This window comes from Chaetodon auriga, chromosome 20, assembly GCF_051107435.1.
Source record: "Chaetodon auriga isolate fChaAug3 chromosome 20, fChaAug3.hap1, whole genome shotgun sequence".
Classification (NCBI taxonomy): Eukaryota; Metazoa; Chordata; class Actinopteri; order Chaetodontiformes; family Chaetodontidae; genus Chaetodon; species Chaetodon auriga.
Window position 1 is genome coordinate 6,706,766 of NC_135093.1, and position 19,082 is coordinate 6,725,847.

The following is a 19,082-nucleotide window of genomic DNA, read 5'->3' on the forward strand; positions in this document are numbered from 1 at the left end:
CCTCGCCTGGTCGTCCCATCCAGCAGTGCACGGAGACAAATCTCTCATGGAGGAGAGTGTGAGCTCTTATATGTTCATCACTTTTCCCGAAAATTGTAAATTTTGAATAAAACCACCCATCTGTAAATCCTGCAAGCTGCCTGTACTGCACATAGACGTGCATACACTGCACATAAGCACCCACTTCATGTTTGTAAAGTAATCTAGTACTTTACCCACTCATGCAATATTTATTCGTTTGCACTATTTGCAGCCTGTTTGTTCAGAGTTTATATGAAACACTGTTATTTTTAATATATATTTCACCTACTTATTGATAATTTTAGCCATATGTCTATTGAAATCCAACGTAGATGTATACACATAGGGTCTACTTGACCCCCATACTGTTCACTTTAAACAATTATATATATGTTAAAGGCTCGACCACAGGCTTCATGCAGTCTGTGTCCAGTGTTGAAGGTATGGGAGCCTAAGTGAGCCTGTGAGTCTGAGCAGTGATGTGTTGAGCTGATGAGGGTTGTTCTTCAGAGCTGCAGGTGCTAAATAAAAGGCTTCAGAGGGATCCACCTGGTGCACGCATTCAAATCCGCTCATCTTTATTCACCTTGTTTGCAGAAATGTTGCACCCCGTGGTCGCGTCCCATCTTCTAGAGACTCTGTCAAACTTGTGACCCCATGCCCTCTTCTACTTTCTCCACTTGTCATGTTGAAGTATTGCCAGCAGAGGGCGCAACCGCTTTCAAACTTATTCTCATACACAAGAAACTACCTCCTTTGAATCTTTTACACATCTGCCTTTACTTATTTGAGTTTTTGATTTGTTTTGATGTTATCTCCCAGGCAGAGCAGACAAAAAGATGCAAATTGCTTTACTCTTCCTTCTGTATGTAGCTTCTCAGCTTGATAAGGTGTCTTAAAACAGGTCACAGCAATTGATATTTAAGATATCTGTCTTATCTCTGTCTTTGAAAGACTTTCAGAAAATGTTATTGCACCAAGTGGGGCTGATGTTGCTTTAAAGGAAATCTGGGGACTGTTAATCCACTGAGAAACACGGAAATTCATTAAACATCAAAGCAACTGCCAATTCGTTTTTGGAAGAAGTTAGTATCTTTGCAGATCTGTGTTTAACTGCTTCCAAATAAAAATCTGCAGTGCAATCTTGCCTCCAGCTGGAGGCAAGTTCCCCCTGTCTTGTAAATACCCTTCACTCATGCATTGTGGGACATCATGTGGGTCACAGTTACTTATCCAAGAGGACACTGGCCCATTTTTAACACAGTCTCGCAAAAGTCACATGGCTCGGATAGAGGCTGGAGGACAGCAATGCCTCATCATCAGCCACCAACCACGAGATCACAGGGAAGAGGAGAAACAGGGGGAGTTCTTACAAAGAGGATTTCTGAAGCAGTAAGTGACTCATGGAATAACGTGGATAATCTGCTCATTAGTGACGCTCTATCATTTGTAAGGACGCCTGAATGTCAGCAAGTTTGATTCCCTCTTTTAAAGATTGCGTGGTGGTGTGTCTGACCAGCAGAAACATCAAATCTAGACGGTTTTGTAATTAAAACGTTGAATGTTAATGATGCTCTTTGTTTAAATGGACATCTTGTTACGTCAAGCATTGCACCAACAAGTGTTTGTTTTGCCTTGAAGCCCGCCCACCCGTCTGTCTCTTTCCATCTCTCTCTCTGTATTGGATGTTCAGCCCTTGTGCTCAGTAACTCTTTTGTTCACCAAAGCATCCCTCACATTGCTATATGCCTGCCTGGAGACAGTACCCACTAGTACCTAGTTTATATCAAGACAGAGAGTGTTCACTTCCTAAATACTGAGGACTGAGGAGAGTTGGAGGCAAGTGAAAAAGAATGGTTTGTCAGTAACTGGTAAGTAAGAGTATCAGCAGCACTGTGGAGCAGGAAATTGAAGTGTCTTATGATTTACAATAATTTGCACTTATTTCTCATTCTGAACTGCGTCCTGATACCTTTTCATAACAGATCCGTAACAAAGATGACCTCCAGCATTCTTGTAGCAACTAATTCCAGGCAGTGCATTTCTGGCATGCCTCATGGTAAGAAGTCCAGTTGAGCCAGGGGATTCTCATTAATACCTCCACTGTAAAGGGCTTTTATCGAGGGCTGAAACGCGAGAGCTGTGAGTGGTTACCTGAGCTCCAGAGGGATGACTCTCCGCAGGCCAGCTGCCCACCTACGAAGAGCTCCTGCTTGGAGGAGATCAGGAGATGAGTCCTACTGGGACAGCTTAATAGCAGAGGGGGAGGTTTTGCCTCAAGTCTCTCGTCCCTCGCGTGCACCTCGGCCCCAGAGTGCCATCGAAGGGGGCCAGCTGGACGGCTGGCTGGAGCACCTGCAGAGGATGCAGAACGATTTTCTCAGAGCTCCAGCTCATGATGCAGCTTTCAATGATCGGACAACATCCATGTCTGCTCTCCACAAAGCGCCAGCCGGACGTGCAGGGAGACAGCCAGGTATTCCCTCCTTCAGCAGGGGTTCATCTTCATGTGGGAGTCCCAGCTTGTGTGAGAGTTCAGTGGGCAGCCAGGAGTCCCTCCAGACGGGGTTTTTTTCTCCTCCGGAGCGCAGAGGAAGCTGGGAAAGAGCTCACATCACACAGGCCCCAAGGATGGAACAAACTCAACTCAGTTATCTTGCTCCAGTGAAAATTGGGTGGCTGCCTATTCAGAGAAGAGTGATGGTGGCTGATGCTTGCAACCAAAGCCAGTTTTTGGACCACGCTGCTGGCCAGGTAAAACACTTACAACAGCCAACAAAACCTCCAGCATAAAGTTTTCTAACAGAGTATTTTCTGATGCTTTAGAAGTTTCTGGAATTCTTCAAGCATACCCTCGAAAAGTAAGCAACCTTGTTCATTTTGGCAGTTTCAGGCCTTCTTACACATATTTTGGAGCACTGAGAATTCTTGTCTCAGTCAAAACTCAGAACAGCTTTCGAGTCTGCTCTTTAGGGTATCAACCTTTTAAAACAGGTCTTTGCAAAGACGCTTGACTGATTTAGCCTGGATTTGGCACTGACATCCTCTCAGGCTGTGTGATTGTGATCCTTACATGTTAGTTAGACAGTGTGAGCTCTGCAAGTCTGAAGGTAAAGTGCCGTGTAATGGAGGTGATGGTGCGTAGTGCCACGGCAAGGCAGAGTAAAACACACAGTGCCACAGAGAGCCATTTGTAGTCAAGTCTCAGTTACCCAGGGAGAAGGCAGAGCTCCGGCATCCTTTGAAAACAGCTTACTCTGCAGGAACTTGACGCATTCTCGAAAGGTTTACGACTCATTTGGAGCTGTGGTGGCAGATATAGAGCTTTGTGCCCTGAAAGGATGCAAGTCAATCTACAGTCTTAGTGAACTGATAATATGACTTCAGAGTCGATTAGATGCTGTGGTGTACCAGAGGTTTGACTGAACTAATGCACAAAGCGCATCCCTTCCCTTGTGACTCTTCACTGGAAGAAAAATTACTGCATGAAGTCACTATTTAGATTTTTTGGATTTTCATTACAGTAGCTTAAAGAACCAGAAAGTCTGTTTGCAGAAATTGAATAAAATGTGTTTTCATTAGTGTACAGTCACCTGAAAATAAGAATCACTGCGTTTTTGTTGAATGACCCCTTTATATCTACTGAGGTAGATCCTCTTCTACAGTGTCTGCAATGCTGCACCGCCATGTTTCTACAGTAGCCCAGAATAAACAAACTAAACACTGCCGCTAGAGAGCGCACTTCTTGTTTTTCACTGGTTTTGTAGCCACAGCAGGTTCTCCTGCATGCATTAGGATTCGAGTTACCCCAAACCCCCCACCCTGTTCATTTGGCTGTAATCTGCAACCCCAGTGCAAGATACCAGTAAACCATACACACTGGTCCTTTAAAGTAAAAGTTGGTTTAAGTATAATGAGCTCCGGTTTTAGAGATTTGCTTAAAGGAATGGATTAGTACAAACTGTGGGGAAATACACTTACTGCTTTCTTTGCCAGAGTTAGATGAGGAGATCAGTACGACTGGAAACAATGGGAAACAGTTTGCCTAGTTTTTTTTTTTTTTTTTTTTTTGTAAGGGATTAAACAAACAAGATATAGTGTTAATTAGTTAGTTGTACAGGCGTTGGTATGTTTTGTTTTCTTTGGAGAAATGCAGAGTTGCCTTTTCCCTCGTCATTCAGTGTTTGGGAGAGGCTAAGCTAACTGGCTACTGGTGTTAGATGTAGCTTCATATCTACCCTACAAGCATTAGAGTGATATTGATCCTCTCTTTTAACTGTCAGATAGAGAAGAGACGTTTTTCTCAAGATGTCATACTAGTTTCAGAAAAAACTTTTTACTTTTTTTGGTGAAATCAAGTCATCTAATGGGCCTTTTTCACAGGTGAAATTGAAACAACCCATCACGCCAACATTACAGAAGAATCCAGCAACAGCCAGCAGACACCAGGGTATGTACTTACTTAAGTTTCTGCAGATGTACCAGTTTACAGTTGTATAACAACTGAGTTTTTAGGTATATTAAAATTTAAATATATACCTCCATACTTCCAACAAAAGCACAATTATGCTAGTGTGCTCATTATGTAAGAGTTATACCTTAAAGCAATAGATGAAACCAAATTTAAAACATGTACAAGACAAGTAAGTCCTGCACAACAAAAATCTCTAAAACACACAAAGGTTTCGTTTCAATTGATGTTTTGCCTGATCAGTGCGAGAACAAATATGGCCACAGGATAACTGCAGAGGCCGGGTTAGCCAGAGGGAGAACAACAGCTTATTTCAGGGCTGACTTGCCACACAGTTTACCTGCCTCTAATCAGTTTCTTGCAGCAGTGTTGCCCCTGTCCTCTTTGAAACGCTCCACACTGACTGACTGGGTGATCACTTTAAACAACACCCCCAAAAGCAAAGTCAATTTCAAGTACAACTGGTACCTCTTTACATGGCAGGTTTGCAGGTAAAGGAAACCGGCGCTATTAGGCTTGAAAAGGTGCCGAAAAAAGATGTGGGAGGCGGAGAGATAAGGAGAGATGCAGGCTGATTGGAGAAGGAGCCCAGTTAATCTCTGAACATGGCAGCCCCACACTCTCTGGGTTTGATCTGAGGTTTGATCCTCCAACCTTGTCCTTGTTTATACATAGATTATCCTGGCAAGGCTCGGGCTGCTTGCAGAAATCAAAGCAATCCATCCATGGCAGCAAGGAAGTTTGGTAGAAAGTGCAGGTGCTTTAAGAACCATAAACCTTATGAACATCATGTACACTACTGGTTAAAAGCTACATGCACAGCTTGCACTGACATAATGAAAAGTATAATCATGTCAGACTATTATTATTTATTTAGAAATGAGCCATATGCTGTATAAGCACGGTGAAGAAAAAAACAACTTGTGGCTTTTTGCATTTGGCAGATAATATTTCCAGAGATGCTCTTAGATAAATTATAAATTTCTTGCTCGTCAATCAAATGGGCCATAAATATTCATATTCTTAGTTACTTCACAGTGAATAATAATAAATTGCAGGTGCATGTAGACAAATTGGCCACAGCTGAAATCCCAACAATGAGCTGCACGAAGATGATCAACAAGAAACAAACATCTCTATGCAGGACTGCATCCAAATATGTCTTGTTTTTATGCTAGTTGCTCTCGCTTGGCTGTCAGTTCATTTAAATGCATAATTCCACATCTGAAACCAAATGAAAGAAAATCAGAAATTCCAAAGACAATTATTCCAACAAGAATTGACTCGGTTACACTCCAGATAGCAAATTATCCCACCTCTTTCTCATCCCCTTTTTTTTTTTTTGGTCTTTCTTTTTACTCTCTCTCTGGTTGTTGCTGACAACCCGTGCAGAAGTGGCTTTAATCAGACTTGAGGTCTCATTCCAGACACTTAGTGCCCCGTCCCTCCATAAAAGTCACATTTAACAAACTAAGAAATGGCCTGATGTTAATGAGCAAATTATAATAAAATTGGATCTGGAGCTCCAAGGGCCTTCATGTTTAGACAGGCTGGCCAATTTTCACCCTGCTCACACTTTGATAAAACTCATGAGGATGAGGAATAAATTGGGAGGACGGGGACTTCAGAGAGTATTTGCCATATGGCCTTGCTTCTTTATTTTCCTCTGGGATATTAAGGTCAGCTGTGGATTCAGGGGGGAAAAAAAAGGTTATTTGAGCCCAGCTAGTGGAGGTAATGAGAGAGGCTCATTTCAGGGGGGGCGTGATTTGGCGTGTGGCCCTTTACAGAGAAATAAATGGGACATATCGTGATAGCAGCAGGTGGAACAATGTGTCAGAAAGACTCGAGTCCTTCATGACACCCCTAAAGACACATTTTTTTGTTTTTCGGGTGTAATCACATTTACAAAGTGGTGCAATTTTCACCTTGTCTGTTTTTTTCTCCCTTCAAAAGAAAAAAACGCCACGAATTATCCACACAGCATTCAAGGGTTGTCCCAAAGTGAGAGCCAGTCGCCATGGTAACTGCAGCAGGTGTAAATGCAGCCAGGCAGGCAGCGAGGGGGGGGGCGGTGAACGAGTATCAGTCAGGGCTGAGAGGCAGACCAGTCAAGTCGCTGTGTCTCCTGAGGAAGCAGAGAAGTGGCTCTGGGGTGGTGCTGGATTCACTTAACTGTGCCAGCGTCAATTATTGACAGTGTCAACATTACCATGCAGTCAGGGGAACGCCTGTATGTGTGTGTGTGTGTGTGTGTGCGTGTGTGAGTGTGAAAGAGAGAAAGAGAGAGAGAGAGAGAGAGAGGAGGTCGTGTGAGAAATGTGACAGTGGATCATTTGTTTTGCCTTGATACATAGATGAAGAGGTGGAGAGAAGTCGTACCAGTCTGAGCGCTTTGGGTGTGAAGACGTGGCAGACACCTGGTCAAGACTCTCCCATTATCAAACAGGTACCTGAAAACACCTCTGCTACGACTGTTTCTTTTACTTTTACAGAACTCAGGATGAAGCAGGAGATAACTCTACAACAGTAGAATATTATGACGATATCGTTGCGTAGTATGTCAGCCTGCATACTGAGATGAGACTAAGCCTTGTGTTACGCTTTCTGATGCTTCGGCTCATGTCTTCGATTTCTAACCATGACAGATGCGTGTCAGCGTTGACTTGGTGGATAATACTGGACAAACCACCGTACTATGTTGTGTTGAAAAGGTCTAAATTCACTCCTACTGAGAACACATTGTAAATGCACGCACATGCAACAGATGAAAGTTATTATTTTTCATTTCCACTTAATTTAGATTCATTTCACTTGTCTCCTGGATGCCTTTTGACTCCAACACATCCTGACCCCTCATTACTGCGATGAGAGAGTCTCATTTACATGAAGAAAATGCCAATGAATGATCACAAGAAATGACTTGTGATCAACACTCAGACAGGTGACCGATGTCAGATCTCTTTGTTTCATGGGCCATTATCAGTACAGATGTCGGGGCCTGTGTGCTCTCTGCCTGCAGCAGCATTTACCCAAGGAAATCCAAATTAAGACATTCTGTAAAGATAGCAAACTAGTCTAACACAAAGTTAGCAAACAACAAGTTGACAAAGTGCAAAGAGTAAAAAAGTACAAGTAGTAGAACGTACAATAATAAAAGGTGGACTATAGTTCATGGTTAATAGCATCAGTTGCCTTTTGGATTTGTGTTTATATGAATTTGATTAGAATTTGAGGAACATATGAGTGGACTACATTAAGTATCTACAATCAAGATAACTAATTAGATGATTTGCCACTGTGCTGCTTTAGCGAACAGCATTTTGTTGAAATCCCTCAAACATACGTACAGATGTCTAAATCTCATATTTTGTTTAGAAATTGTGGCTACCATGTTTTATGCAACACAGATAAATGAGGGATCGAGGAGGTACGTCACGTCATAAACTGGCAGGCAACAGGGACATATCAGCGTTTCTCCATGCTCCATAAACGCCATCAGAATCCTCGAGCCCGAGAATGTTTTCTTCTTTTGCTTTTTTCTGCCTCTCGGTTTCTTTTGAGGGTAGGGTCTCATTGTGATTCTGTGAGGGATAAGTCACGCTGTGTGCTGGCCTGCTGCTGCTTCCATTGCTTCTGGGGCATTGACTGTGTCAAGCACAGGGAGAGTCATCTGACTAAAGAACAAACAGCAAAGCCCTGAAGAAAGACAAGACAGCTGACCTGCTGTTGAAATGCAGTATTAGAGAGATGTCTTATTGTCCATACTGTATCCCACGTCGTATTAGAATAGGTTATGTTAAATTGCTATTTGAAAATGGCAGCTCAAATTGGCAAGATGAATGTACAGCATATGTTTCATTGTGTTGATTAATGACAAAACATTTACCAAGAGACATTAGCAACAACAGGAGGGTGGGATGGGGTTTCCATGCATAATTAATGATATTTATCACATAGAATCTCTTTAATCCACACACTGTAGGTGCCAGAGAAACGAAGCTTTCCAGCCAACGAGGGGGACAGACCTGTGGGCTGGCCAGCTCTGAGGAGAGGCTGGAATACCAGCAGGGTGTCAGCTTTCCCTGGAGGCAGTCAGTCCAATGAGCTCTCCACAGGGACCAGCTCAGACCCCAACAGAAATTCCCCTCTGATGAAAACAACCAGTATCGAGCCCATCAAGCATACTGCACATCGAACAACTTCTGCTGATCCCTGCAAACCACACACTCAGCTGCAAGGCACAAACAACACAGGGACATACAGGTCATACACTCCTTTGCATAGGACGAGCAGTGTTCAGCCTGTAAGGGCAACAGCCCCGCTGAGCACAGCAAACTCACAGCCCTCACACATACAGACAGGTTCTGCTGTGACTACAATCATCCCTCAGAACAAAGCCGGCTTCTCCTCCATCACCATCTCCTCGAGGAAAGTGAGCAGATCGGCCAGTTTGCCTGGCTCCGACACCCGCGGCCACTCCTCCCAGTCGAACGAATCGACTTCTCCGCCGCCAGCCCGCGAGCCCATGGATCCAAACTCCAGCCAGGTCACAGTGCAGAGGAAAGCCACGATTGTCAAAGTGACAGAGCAAAGGATGATGTCCAGCCCTGTCCAGAACACAAAAAGGGCTGGGACCCCACCAGATAGCCACGCTTTGGACACAGTGGTCCACAGAAGAAAGGCTACCATAATCAAAGTGACAGAGCATAGGGAGAGCTACAGTCCAGCCAAAGCAGGATCTGGGACGAGGCACCCGGAGTACAGGCACAGCTACACAGAGGGAGTGTACAAGGCAAACAGCATGTGGAGTCAGGGGACCCGTTCACAACACAATGCAGCACCTTCATATCACCGTCTGGATTCCACACAGAGGCCAAACTCTGCTGTAGCACCAAATAAATCCACTTCAGATGCAGAGAAAAATGGTGGAACGCTACACAGATCCACGCTGAGTCTCATTGTGAGCACCCCTCCTGCTATAGCGGCACCCGCTCCCTCAGAGGCTCCTCTGAGAGCTGTTGGACGGAGATCGGACAGGCCGAACAGACCACAGAGCTGCTATGGCAATGTGTTTGGACACACCGAGCCAAGCAAGGAGAATGTGACACAACCGGTTGCCAGGAAATGGAGCTTTGGGCTTCCACAAGAGGCCCACATCGACCGTGTGAACTCAGACAGTAGCTTCGTCGGCCCTCGACCAGCAGGGAGAGAAGCAGGTCAGAAAGTGGCAGACACCCTTGAGCCAAATGGAGGCAAGAAAGAAGGACTGCCGCCAGAGAATGCAGAGAGGAGAGTGTCCCCCAGTCTAACTCTCATCAAGGCTCCGGGTAGGTTTCTCTGTCCCACTCTGACAGTCTTCTTGTCAGCACACAGCCTCCCTTTGTCTCTGATCTCCACTTTCAAAGGGTGGCGATGTCTAAATATACGCTTCCTTTGTGCCATTTGTGTGTTCTAGCTTGAAGTTATTACACACACTTCAGCGTTCTGGGGGCTGAACTCTCAGGTTTGATATTGCCTTTCACCTTTGATGTCTTATTGATAGGCATAATTAGACTGTATTGAGATGACTCCTTCATCTGCTGCCTTGAGCGCAGCTGACACCCGTGCCAGATATCTGCGCCATTGTCAGATAGCACCATCTAGTTGCAGAGGCCCCTTCGGCAAACACAGACGCTTTCTCATTTTCACCTTCCTTTATTTTCCCACGCACCTCTTTGCAGGTATAATCTTTTCCAGTCCCCACTTTACACCGACAGCACAGGGAAGAGGAGAAATCACGAGCTGCTAAACATGGTGAAAGTGAGGCATTAGGATGTGTTAGAATCAATTTTGGCATCCAGATCCTCCAGTGCAGCAAGATCTGGTCATACAGTCACATGCTGGTGAGTCATTGACCATCAAGGGGCCAAAATCCATTTTCACAAAGTTATCTATTAACTTTGGGTCGAGACTTTTGGTTTTGGTTTCGGTTGACGTGGTTAAAATCAAAAAGCTGGGTTTGACATATTGGTATAAATGCACTGATTTGCTCTCTCACAGAGAGTTAGATGAGAAGATTATGAGGATACAGCAAGAAGATGGTTAGCTTAGCTTAGCATAAAGACTTAAATGACTTAAATAAATGTTAAATCTTCACAGTAGCTACCTGGAACCCCCTCCCTCATGCAGAGACAATTAAACATGTTTATTAATTAATAAACAGCTGTTTCCTCATCCGTCCAGTCCGTATGCTAGGCTAAGCTAACCATCTCCTGGCTGTGGCTTCTATGAAAGTATAAAAGTGGTGTTGATCTCCTCATCTAACTCCTGGAAAGAAACAAAATAAATGCATTTCCCAAAATGTCAACCCTCATTCCTTTAAGGTTCAGGTAAGCCTTGAATGATGCAGAGCTGTTTTTAGGTTTTGGGGCACTTCCAAGTCATATCACAAGTCCTCATGAATAAATTGCACATCAAGATGCAATTTCTTTCGATGCTCTAGATAAATAATCAAATATGTAAGATGTGGGGCCGTGCAAGGCTTGAATGCTGCTGTCTTATTTATCTTTCACTGCTCCGAAATTGGAACTTCAATGTTGAAAGTCTAAGGCCAAATCTTAAGCAGTCAAGTGTTCATTTCTGTGGCTGAGTCTGACTCAAATCACCCTTTGATTATGTAAAATGGCTGAAACAGTCAGCTCAAGCGATTGCTCAGGAATGCTGAATATTCAGGTGAATTAGTAATGTGAGGAGGGAGTTTTCTGCTGAGCAAGTGCGTTTCTTTATTCATGATATCTTTTCTCTGCGTGAAATTATTAATTATTCTTTAATCGCATTCATTAACAGTGTCATCCGAGGCCTGAGGCAACATGATTTAAATTCAATGTTTGATACACTGAAGCACGCTCAAATGAAACTTACCTCTTCCACAGCGATGGGAAGATTCACTCGACAGGCAGAGAAGCAAAAAGGAGGAGAAGTTATTCAAGTCACGAACTAACAATCAAACAAATTTTGTGTGTTGAGGCTACAAAGGCTTGACTTTGTAAAGCTAAATGTTGGCGACGTCGGCACGGTCGACCTCCAGACGAGGCCGGACATTATGAAATTGTGTTAAATTACATGTTTTGCTTACGCTTCAGTAACGTCAAATCCTCTTGTGTTTCAGATCCCCACTCACATCAGTCTCCAGAGGAAGTGGTTGCCCTCAATGCAGCCGCCATCATAGCAAACATCAAACTCCAAAGACAACTTATTAAGAGTAAATCACCAAATGGCAATTCTGAGAAGGACTCCACTGCATCACCTCAGGGAAACACCGGTATTATTACCTCTCTCCTCCCCCCATATGTAATCATAATTTCTCGCCCTATAAAACATTGATCTTTGTTACAATTAACTGAAAATGTTGCATGCTCGACGCTTTCTTTTCAGCGCTCGGCCTTTGATCGAATCAATACACATACGGTGAAATTCACCGGCCTTTGCATCCCGTGCCTGTTTGATTCATACTAAGAAGTAATATGTTATGGAAGGCCCACAGGCCATTGAGCATCCGTGCCTTGCGCTCAGGCATGTGAAGCCGAGCCAGGTGTAAATGAAACGCAAACAGCTTGATTTTCTCTGCCTTGGTGGTGACAGATGAGGGGAAACGTATGAAGTCACATCCAGATCCGAGCCCAGTCCAGCGCCGCATCCCGCCTCGTGCTGCAAGGCCACCTGAAACTTTCTCTCTACAGGTGAGTTCAGAGGGAAGAGGTTGGGGATCTAATTCTCAATACGCAGTTTAAGATTTGTGTGACCTTTTAGATCAACGTATCTGCTGTACTTGAAGATGAGTCAGTGATCAATAACAGGGGAGTTTTTCTTTTTAAATCCCAATGTTGTAAATTATTTGACCCCTCAGGTTTATCTTTTAACCCTTTGGGGATTTTCCACCCCCAGGCAGACAACAACACAAACACACTTCATTGTCAGCAAAAGGGAAAGACACATTTATACTGACTTTGGAGTTTTCCATAGGACGCCCTGGGGCTGTATTCTGGAGTGGCTGGAGCTTGAAATGGAGGGTTGGATTTAAATGTTTTGTCAAAAGAGCAATATGTTTCTGGTTTTTGGCAGGAGGCACTGCAGAGGGCCAGACCAGACTTCATCAGTCGTTCCCAGGGCAGAGTGCGAGAGCTGGAGCGGAGGACGCGGGAGAGGAGGGAGCTGGCGGCTTCAGCTAACCCGCGGTCGGGCGCTGCTCTCCAGCAGAGGAGAGTCCGCAGTGCCCGGTCTACCTCTCTCAACGGTACTGTGCCAGCAGCCACCCTCACCTCCCTCATGCACTGTGCTGCACATCGTCCCCATGCAGCTGCAGTGGCTGCTTGCCACATGACCAATCACACATATACAGGCACAGAACAAAGAGCAAGGAGGCTAGTTTTTAGCCAATATTGGTTGTTTTTCAAAGCTTATACCAATATTTTTGCATTTAAGCTGCTGATAAACAACATTTTGCTCAATTATAAAATATATCCATGTTTGTGTTTTGCTTGAAGGGTTGTTAAATCCACTGAAATCCTCTGCTGAAACCCAGAATACTGAGTTAGCGGTCGACAGAGCTGTCCACCACAACTACTCAATAACAGGGAACTAATTCACAGAAATCCCAAAGAAGAGTTAAATGAATAAATACAGTAACATGATTGAAGTGTACAAAGAAAATGGACGTATCACATAATGGGCCAATATCTGAAATGTGCTTTAAAAAAAAAAAAAAAAAAAAAAAAGGAAGGACATTTTCACCCCGATTTATCAGCTAAACTATTTTTAGGCAAATGGTAAAGAAAAAAAGCAGGAAAGAGAGAAAGATAGAGAGAACTGGCACACTGGGCTAAGCTGTGACTAAATACAATAAAAAGGCTCTCGAGGTAAGAGATGGCTGCATTGTGCATATATTATGCAAGTGCTCCTCTATTGAATAACAAGGTTTCAGGATGATTGCCAGCATTGGATTCCAGTGGAAATATTTTTGTGTCCTTCAGATGTCATTAAGCTCTTGATGCAGTGTTCTGTCTGATGAGATTTCCATTCAGAGTGCCAGGCTTTCGCAGCAAACAATAAAGAATTTAAAGATTCGTGACTGAGGTTTTGTAGCGCTCTCTGCCCTCTAGTGGCCGTAAGGGAAACATACACCAGCGGTACAGAAGTTCAGGGAGTTTTTCGATATTTTCATCAGTGTTCATCAATGCAGTGAACTTGCAAGAGTTTATGATGCTGCCAAAAACATAAAACTTCATAGAGGAGCCAGTAGAGAACAGTAGAGAAGGTGAACCTCATGTCCTTAGTTAAAATTATCTTGTCTGCTCTTTCTGGACATTGTAAGAGAGGAGGCTTTCAGTCTCTTCAGGTACCAAGAAAAACTGTGATTCACTGTGCTTTTGAGCCTTCGACTCAATCAACAGTGTGTGTGTGTGTGTGTGTGCGTGCGCGTGTGCGTGCTTGTGTCTCCAGATAACCTTTTCAAACCCAGAGATAGAGCCATTACTGGGAAGGAGATGCAGCCCAGATCTAAGCGGTGAGTTCCATCTCAATCTCTGCTGTGGCGCCATGTCAGACGCTTCTTCCTTATTTCATCCTTATCTCTTGCTTTGCTTTCACGTGTGAATGCAAGGCCGCTATCTGTGATATCTCCATGCTAAATGTACAGTTCTTGTGTCTGTGGCGAGACTTTTGCTCTGATTGCCTCGCTTGTTTATTTTCCTTCCTGACACATCCGCCGACTGACTAGGAAGAAATGTTAGATTGAGGATAGATTATGCTACACAGAGTGTAGTGCTGGATACAGGCGACATAGTGAGCAGACTGTATCCTAAGATAAGAAAATAGTCAAATTTAACTGTAAAAAGGGCTTTTAAATATACAGGATTATAGGTGACTGAATTTTTAGTTCATAAATACTGTGATTCTGTCTTGACCAGCAGCTCTACCAACAATCATAAAAGTCAATCGTCAAAATGATGATTTCGTTACAGTACGCTTGCAGAGGTGAAGGGGAAAAAAGAGGAAGAGAAGAAGAAGGAGGTGTGCTTGAGCAACAGGCAGCGAGTTGAACTGTTCAGAAAGGTAATCTCTGCATCTTTGTATGTCAAGGGTTTAATGTGGTAACTAGAACAAGATCCATCTGATATTAGCATAAACAGACCGACTCCTATGTTCCAGTGGCCATCTCTTAATATTTAAACACCAGACCTGCTTATTTTGATCTCCCTGAAGTTGTTCTCAATAAATATATATGCAGAGAAAATGATGCATTGAATCACCAAATCCCTGAAATGTGAAATAAATCAAATGACCTCAAAATAGCTCACCACAGTGTTAACAAGTGCTTGCCTGAGACACTGAACAGAGCATTAATTGTGTTTATGACCCACACGCAATTGAGCAAGTAATAACACACCTTTCTCCTACAAGCTCAATTAAACCTTGCAAAGGGTGAAAACATTTTGCAGTAATGGCCAACACTAAAGAGCTGAAATAATAATGCAGCTTTTTCTCTCCCTGCCAGCAGTGCAGCTGGTGAAAATAATGGCTTCAAATCTCCTTCCAACTAAGGGGAAGACACATTTTTATTGAGTTTCCGGTCACTGTTTCTCCAACATTATCGTCAAAATTACATATTTCATTCAGAATACTAATCAGCAGCTTTATAAAATGTTTGTTTTTTACTGAAATATTCTAGAATATGATGTTAGTATTTGTGGGGATGCAGGAATATTTTTTCTATGTGCCCACTCAGAGGTGAACTTTGATTTTGTTCTGCTGCGCTGATTGCAAAGAAATGTTAAAGATTGAATTCAATTCACCTCAATACAACTTTATTCAACCAAGAAGGCGGCTGGATTTGGGACATATGTAAAGACAGACAAGAAACAGACATATCCACAGACAGACGGTTACAAGACAAGAACTGCTTGGGACTGTGTTGAACTGCAAACGCATCACAAAAATCAATAAAGATAGAAAAATAAAGCAGAAAATAGATAATGATGTGAATGTGGAAAGAACATGTAAATGTTCTAAAGTTTCAAAGGCTTTGAGGCCTTTCTTGAGCTTGTCTTTGCTTTCAGAACAATGAGTTTATTCTTCCACCAGAGGTCGCTGCTGCCAAACTTTTGCTCTTTTCTTGCACGTCTCCCCTGAGTTTGATTAGACAAGCTGAAAAACTCCCAAACCCTACACTACAGAGGCACTTAATTAGTTCTTTTTACTGCATGGTAAATAATTATCGCCCTCTACAGAAAGAGTTTGATTTGAGGAATTTTGGTCGCTCTCGTCCACACTGCGCCAAACACCGTTCCCCTCATTACGGAGAGAACCCGTGAACAGACTCATTGTGCTGAGTGTATGAGGCCTGTGTTCCTCGGGAAACAAAAGGCCCTTCAGTGGCAGAGAGAGCTACAGTGCAGTGCCACCATTCAGCCGAGCTGCAGACAGTGTGGGTGCCCACACACAGCTGCTCCACCCACGCTGCTGCTGTGGCAGATAACATGGAGGAGAGGCCCGATGCCAGAGATCCAGCAGGTCCTGAAAGAGGGGCTGGAAACCTGAACAGTGTGGGTGAGAGGACAGCAGGGACTGAGCTTCACTCTGTTTGATTCCCATCGGAGGCTGGAGGAGAGTGTGCGAAGACGAGGCTGGACCAATGAGCTGCAGCCCTCATTCTGTCATTAGAGTCTCAGTAATCCGAGTCTTTTGTTGTCTTTCTTGCAGAGACTGTTGGATCAGATTCTTCAAAGGAACAACAGCTGAATGACTGACAGCAGATGAAGATGATGACATGATAAAGCCCGTAGCATCGCATAACAGACTGATGAAGTGATCTTTGCCCTTTGACAGCGCTCAATGTGAATTACAACCTCGATCCCAGAAAAGCTGGGACGCTGTGTGAAGCAAAAACTGAATGCAGTCATTTGCAAACGACCTGTTTAATAACAAGTTTCACTAAGTGTTCCTGAGCCCATGCAGTAATCTCCCTTATCCAATCATGTGTTCACAAAGTGGTGAACCTCGCTCCATCCTCGCTTGTGAACGACTGAGCCTTTCCAGGATGCCCCTTTCATACCCAATCATGATCCTATCACCTGTTACCAATTAACTCATTTACCTGTGGATCGTTCCAAACAGGTGTGTTCCACATCTTTCTCAGTCTTTACTTGCTCTTGTCCCAACTTGCTTGAAACGTGTTGCTGCATCAGATTCAGAATAAGTACATATTTACAAAAACCAATGAAGCTGACGAGGTAAAACATTAAATATTTTGTCTTCATGCTGTTTTCTTGTCCAAAAGGATTAGCACATTATCACATTAATATTTTACACAGTGTCCCATCTTTTTTGGAACGGTGGGTTGTAAAATGTCATGATATATCCCCTGTTTTCTTCGCTCATTTATTCGCCTTACATTCGAGTTGCAGAGTTTAACATCTGTTTTTTTCTGAAAGATAAATCCATGGCAAGCTTTCAAAAACCCTGAAGGTCATTTAACATCGCTTACTGCCGTTTTGAAGGTTTTTCCAGAACCTTCAAAGAGTTTTCTGCCCACCTGGATAAAAAAAACAAGATTCTATTGTATAATAAAAAAAGACTTTTAATCTGTTTCCCACTCTACTGTATTTCCTAATCCGACAACAGTCCTTGCTCATCTTGTATGACACCACATGACTTTAACACAGATACCTGATAATAGTTTTTTGTTTGTTTGTTTGTTTTGTTAATGCGTTGTGCAAATCCAGCAAGGAGATTTGTCCAACTTTGTGTGGTTAAAGAACCAAAGAAGCAGTTTGGGACAGCTTCAGTGGTTTGAAATGCTTTTATTGTGCAGTGGACAGAATATATTTGATGCACTTGGGCAGAAGGGTCCCTAAAGATACCTAAAATACCTTCAGAACAGCGTTAAATGACCGTCTGGAGTTTTGAAAGCTTGCCATAGATTTGTCCTTTGAGGAAAAACAGATGCTTATCTGTGGGGTTCAGCTGCAGGTGCCCTTGTAAGCGGTCGCAAACGAAGACGGCCAAAATGGACGTATTGTATGAAATCATGTCATCAAATATCACATTGAGCCCGGTAAACACGCTGACTGAAACCCTTTTGATGTAACATCTAAACTAATAACGTATGCTGCACATCAGCGTTATCTTGTTTTCACTTGATTGCAAATCGCCTTCCTTTCCAGAACACTTCATGTAATGTGATGCAGAGCAACCTCTCCCTGCACGATAAAGCACCGCTGTCCTCACGCAGCCACTTTCACATGATCTCATGTGATGTGAGGCAGTGATAGAAGACAGAATCAGTCATTATGCTTCACAGCGCCATCCAGGACAGTCTTCAACCGCCATCCTCATTATACAACCAATAAGCAGAAAGAAGCCTGAAGTGGGCCCTGCATCACTCAGTGCCAGCTATTAGCTGGTAAGATGGAGGAATGTGACCTCTCTTCTCTCTTCTCTGGAAATGCCCCGTTAATGGACGGGGCTGATTTGAATGGAGCTTTTGTCTCTGTCTCATGATGGACTGGGCTCTGCCACTGCAGATTTAGATTTGTGTGTTTTGATCCAGTGTGAATGGGCTCGGAGTGCTGCTGCTCAACATGATGGAGCTGGGCGTAAATCAAAAGTGAGACGTGTGTGTTTATTTATCTTTGGAATAGAGAGGATGCTCTTTTCATCAGTCTTAATTGTTATTTCGCTCATTAGCCGTTAAGTTTCACAGTCCAGCTGTTTCATCCATCTAAATTTGCACAGATGTCTCGGAGAAGACACATGATTGCTGCTGACTGGTTTCCTGTCAGTGCACATGCATGTGTGTGTTTTTGGATCGTGGGAGATTATCAATAACAGCACGGGTTCATGGTCCATAATCATTTCCTGTTTTCTAAAATGATGAATTTAATCTGGAAAGCAAAAATACGACAACTATGAAGCATAGCTGCTGCTTGAAGAAGGCTCTTTACTGTCTGTGTCAGCGTTGCAAAGGTTTCTCTATGCAGTGTAACATAAGAAATAATTACACGTGTTTTATATTTATTTTATATTTGAGTGATGTTCAGATATCTTGTTTAATTTTCTTCCAAATGTGACTATAAAGTTTATCTCTACTCACCCATGTTAACTTGTGTTTTTTCCGAACCGCACCTCTGCAACAGAGGTTGGATGGAATAACTTCCATGAAGCTGGGATTTATTATTGAGCACTATCTGTCCTAGCACTCTCCCAGAAAGTCCTATTTTACTGCCCGCTCCCCTCTGCACCTTATCACCTTCCTCCAAGCTTCCCCTGCTTCTTAAAAAGAGGAAAAGATCAGCTCTTTGTAACATCCCATAGCCGAATGTTGAGTTCCAGTAAAATCAGCATGCAGGGAAGCGCTCCTCAGTATTCTTTTATTTCCATTCATATTTGATCCTGAAGGAGGAGTTTTGAAAAATGGAGGTGTCTGAGCATCATGACACTTGACTGCACCCTATAGTTGCTGTATTTCAAACGGTGTAAGGCAGAAATTGGATGTGCTGCTGTGACTTTACCTGAAGTCTCCATGCTGGGAGCGTACTATACCTGAAACGCT

The 19,082-nt window shown here is 43.3% G+C and overlaps 1 protein-coding gene across 1 annotated transcript; it reads left to right on the forward strand.

The window, feature by feature from the left end:
* Positions 1-1,777: 1,777 nt before the first annotated feature.
* Positions 1,778-18,619, forward strand: c20h10orf90 (chromosome 20 C10orf90 homolog). Its single transcript, XM_076759568.1, has 11 exons — positions 1,778-1,892; positions 2,007-2,775; positions 4,405-4,471; positions 6,850-6,941; positions 8,478-9,822; positions 11,643-11,795; positions 12,116-12,213; positions 12,596-12,767; positions 13,973-14,036; positions 14,494-14,584; positions 16,232-18,619. The coding sequence occupies exons 2-11, from the start codon at positions 2,191-2,193 to the stop codon at positions 16,268-16,270; spliced, it is 2,706 nt and encodes a 901-aa protein (XP_076615683.1). The 5' UTR covers positions 1,778-1,892; positions 2,007-2,190; the 3' UTR covers positions 16,271-18,619.
* The last annotated feature ends 463 nt before the right edge of the window (positions 18,620-19,082 follow it).

Coding starts and splice junctions, on each gene's coding strand:
- c20h10orf90 (XM_076759568.1), top strand. CDS start 2,191: ATGACTCTCCGCAGGCCAGCTGCCCACCTACGAAGAGCTCCTGCTTGG. Junction 6,942..8,477: donor ACTCTCCCATTATCAAACAG/GTACCTGAAAAC, acceptor CACACACTGTAG/GTGCCAGAGAAACGAAGCTT. Junction 11,796..12,115: donor ATCACCTCAGGGAAACACCG/GTATTATTACCT, acceptor TGGTGGTGACAG/ATGAGGGGAAACGTATGAAG.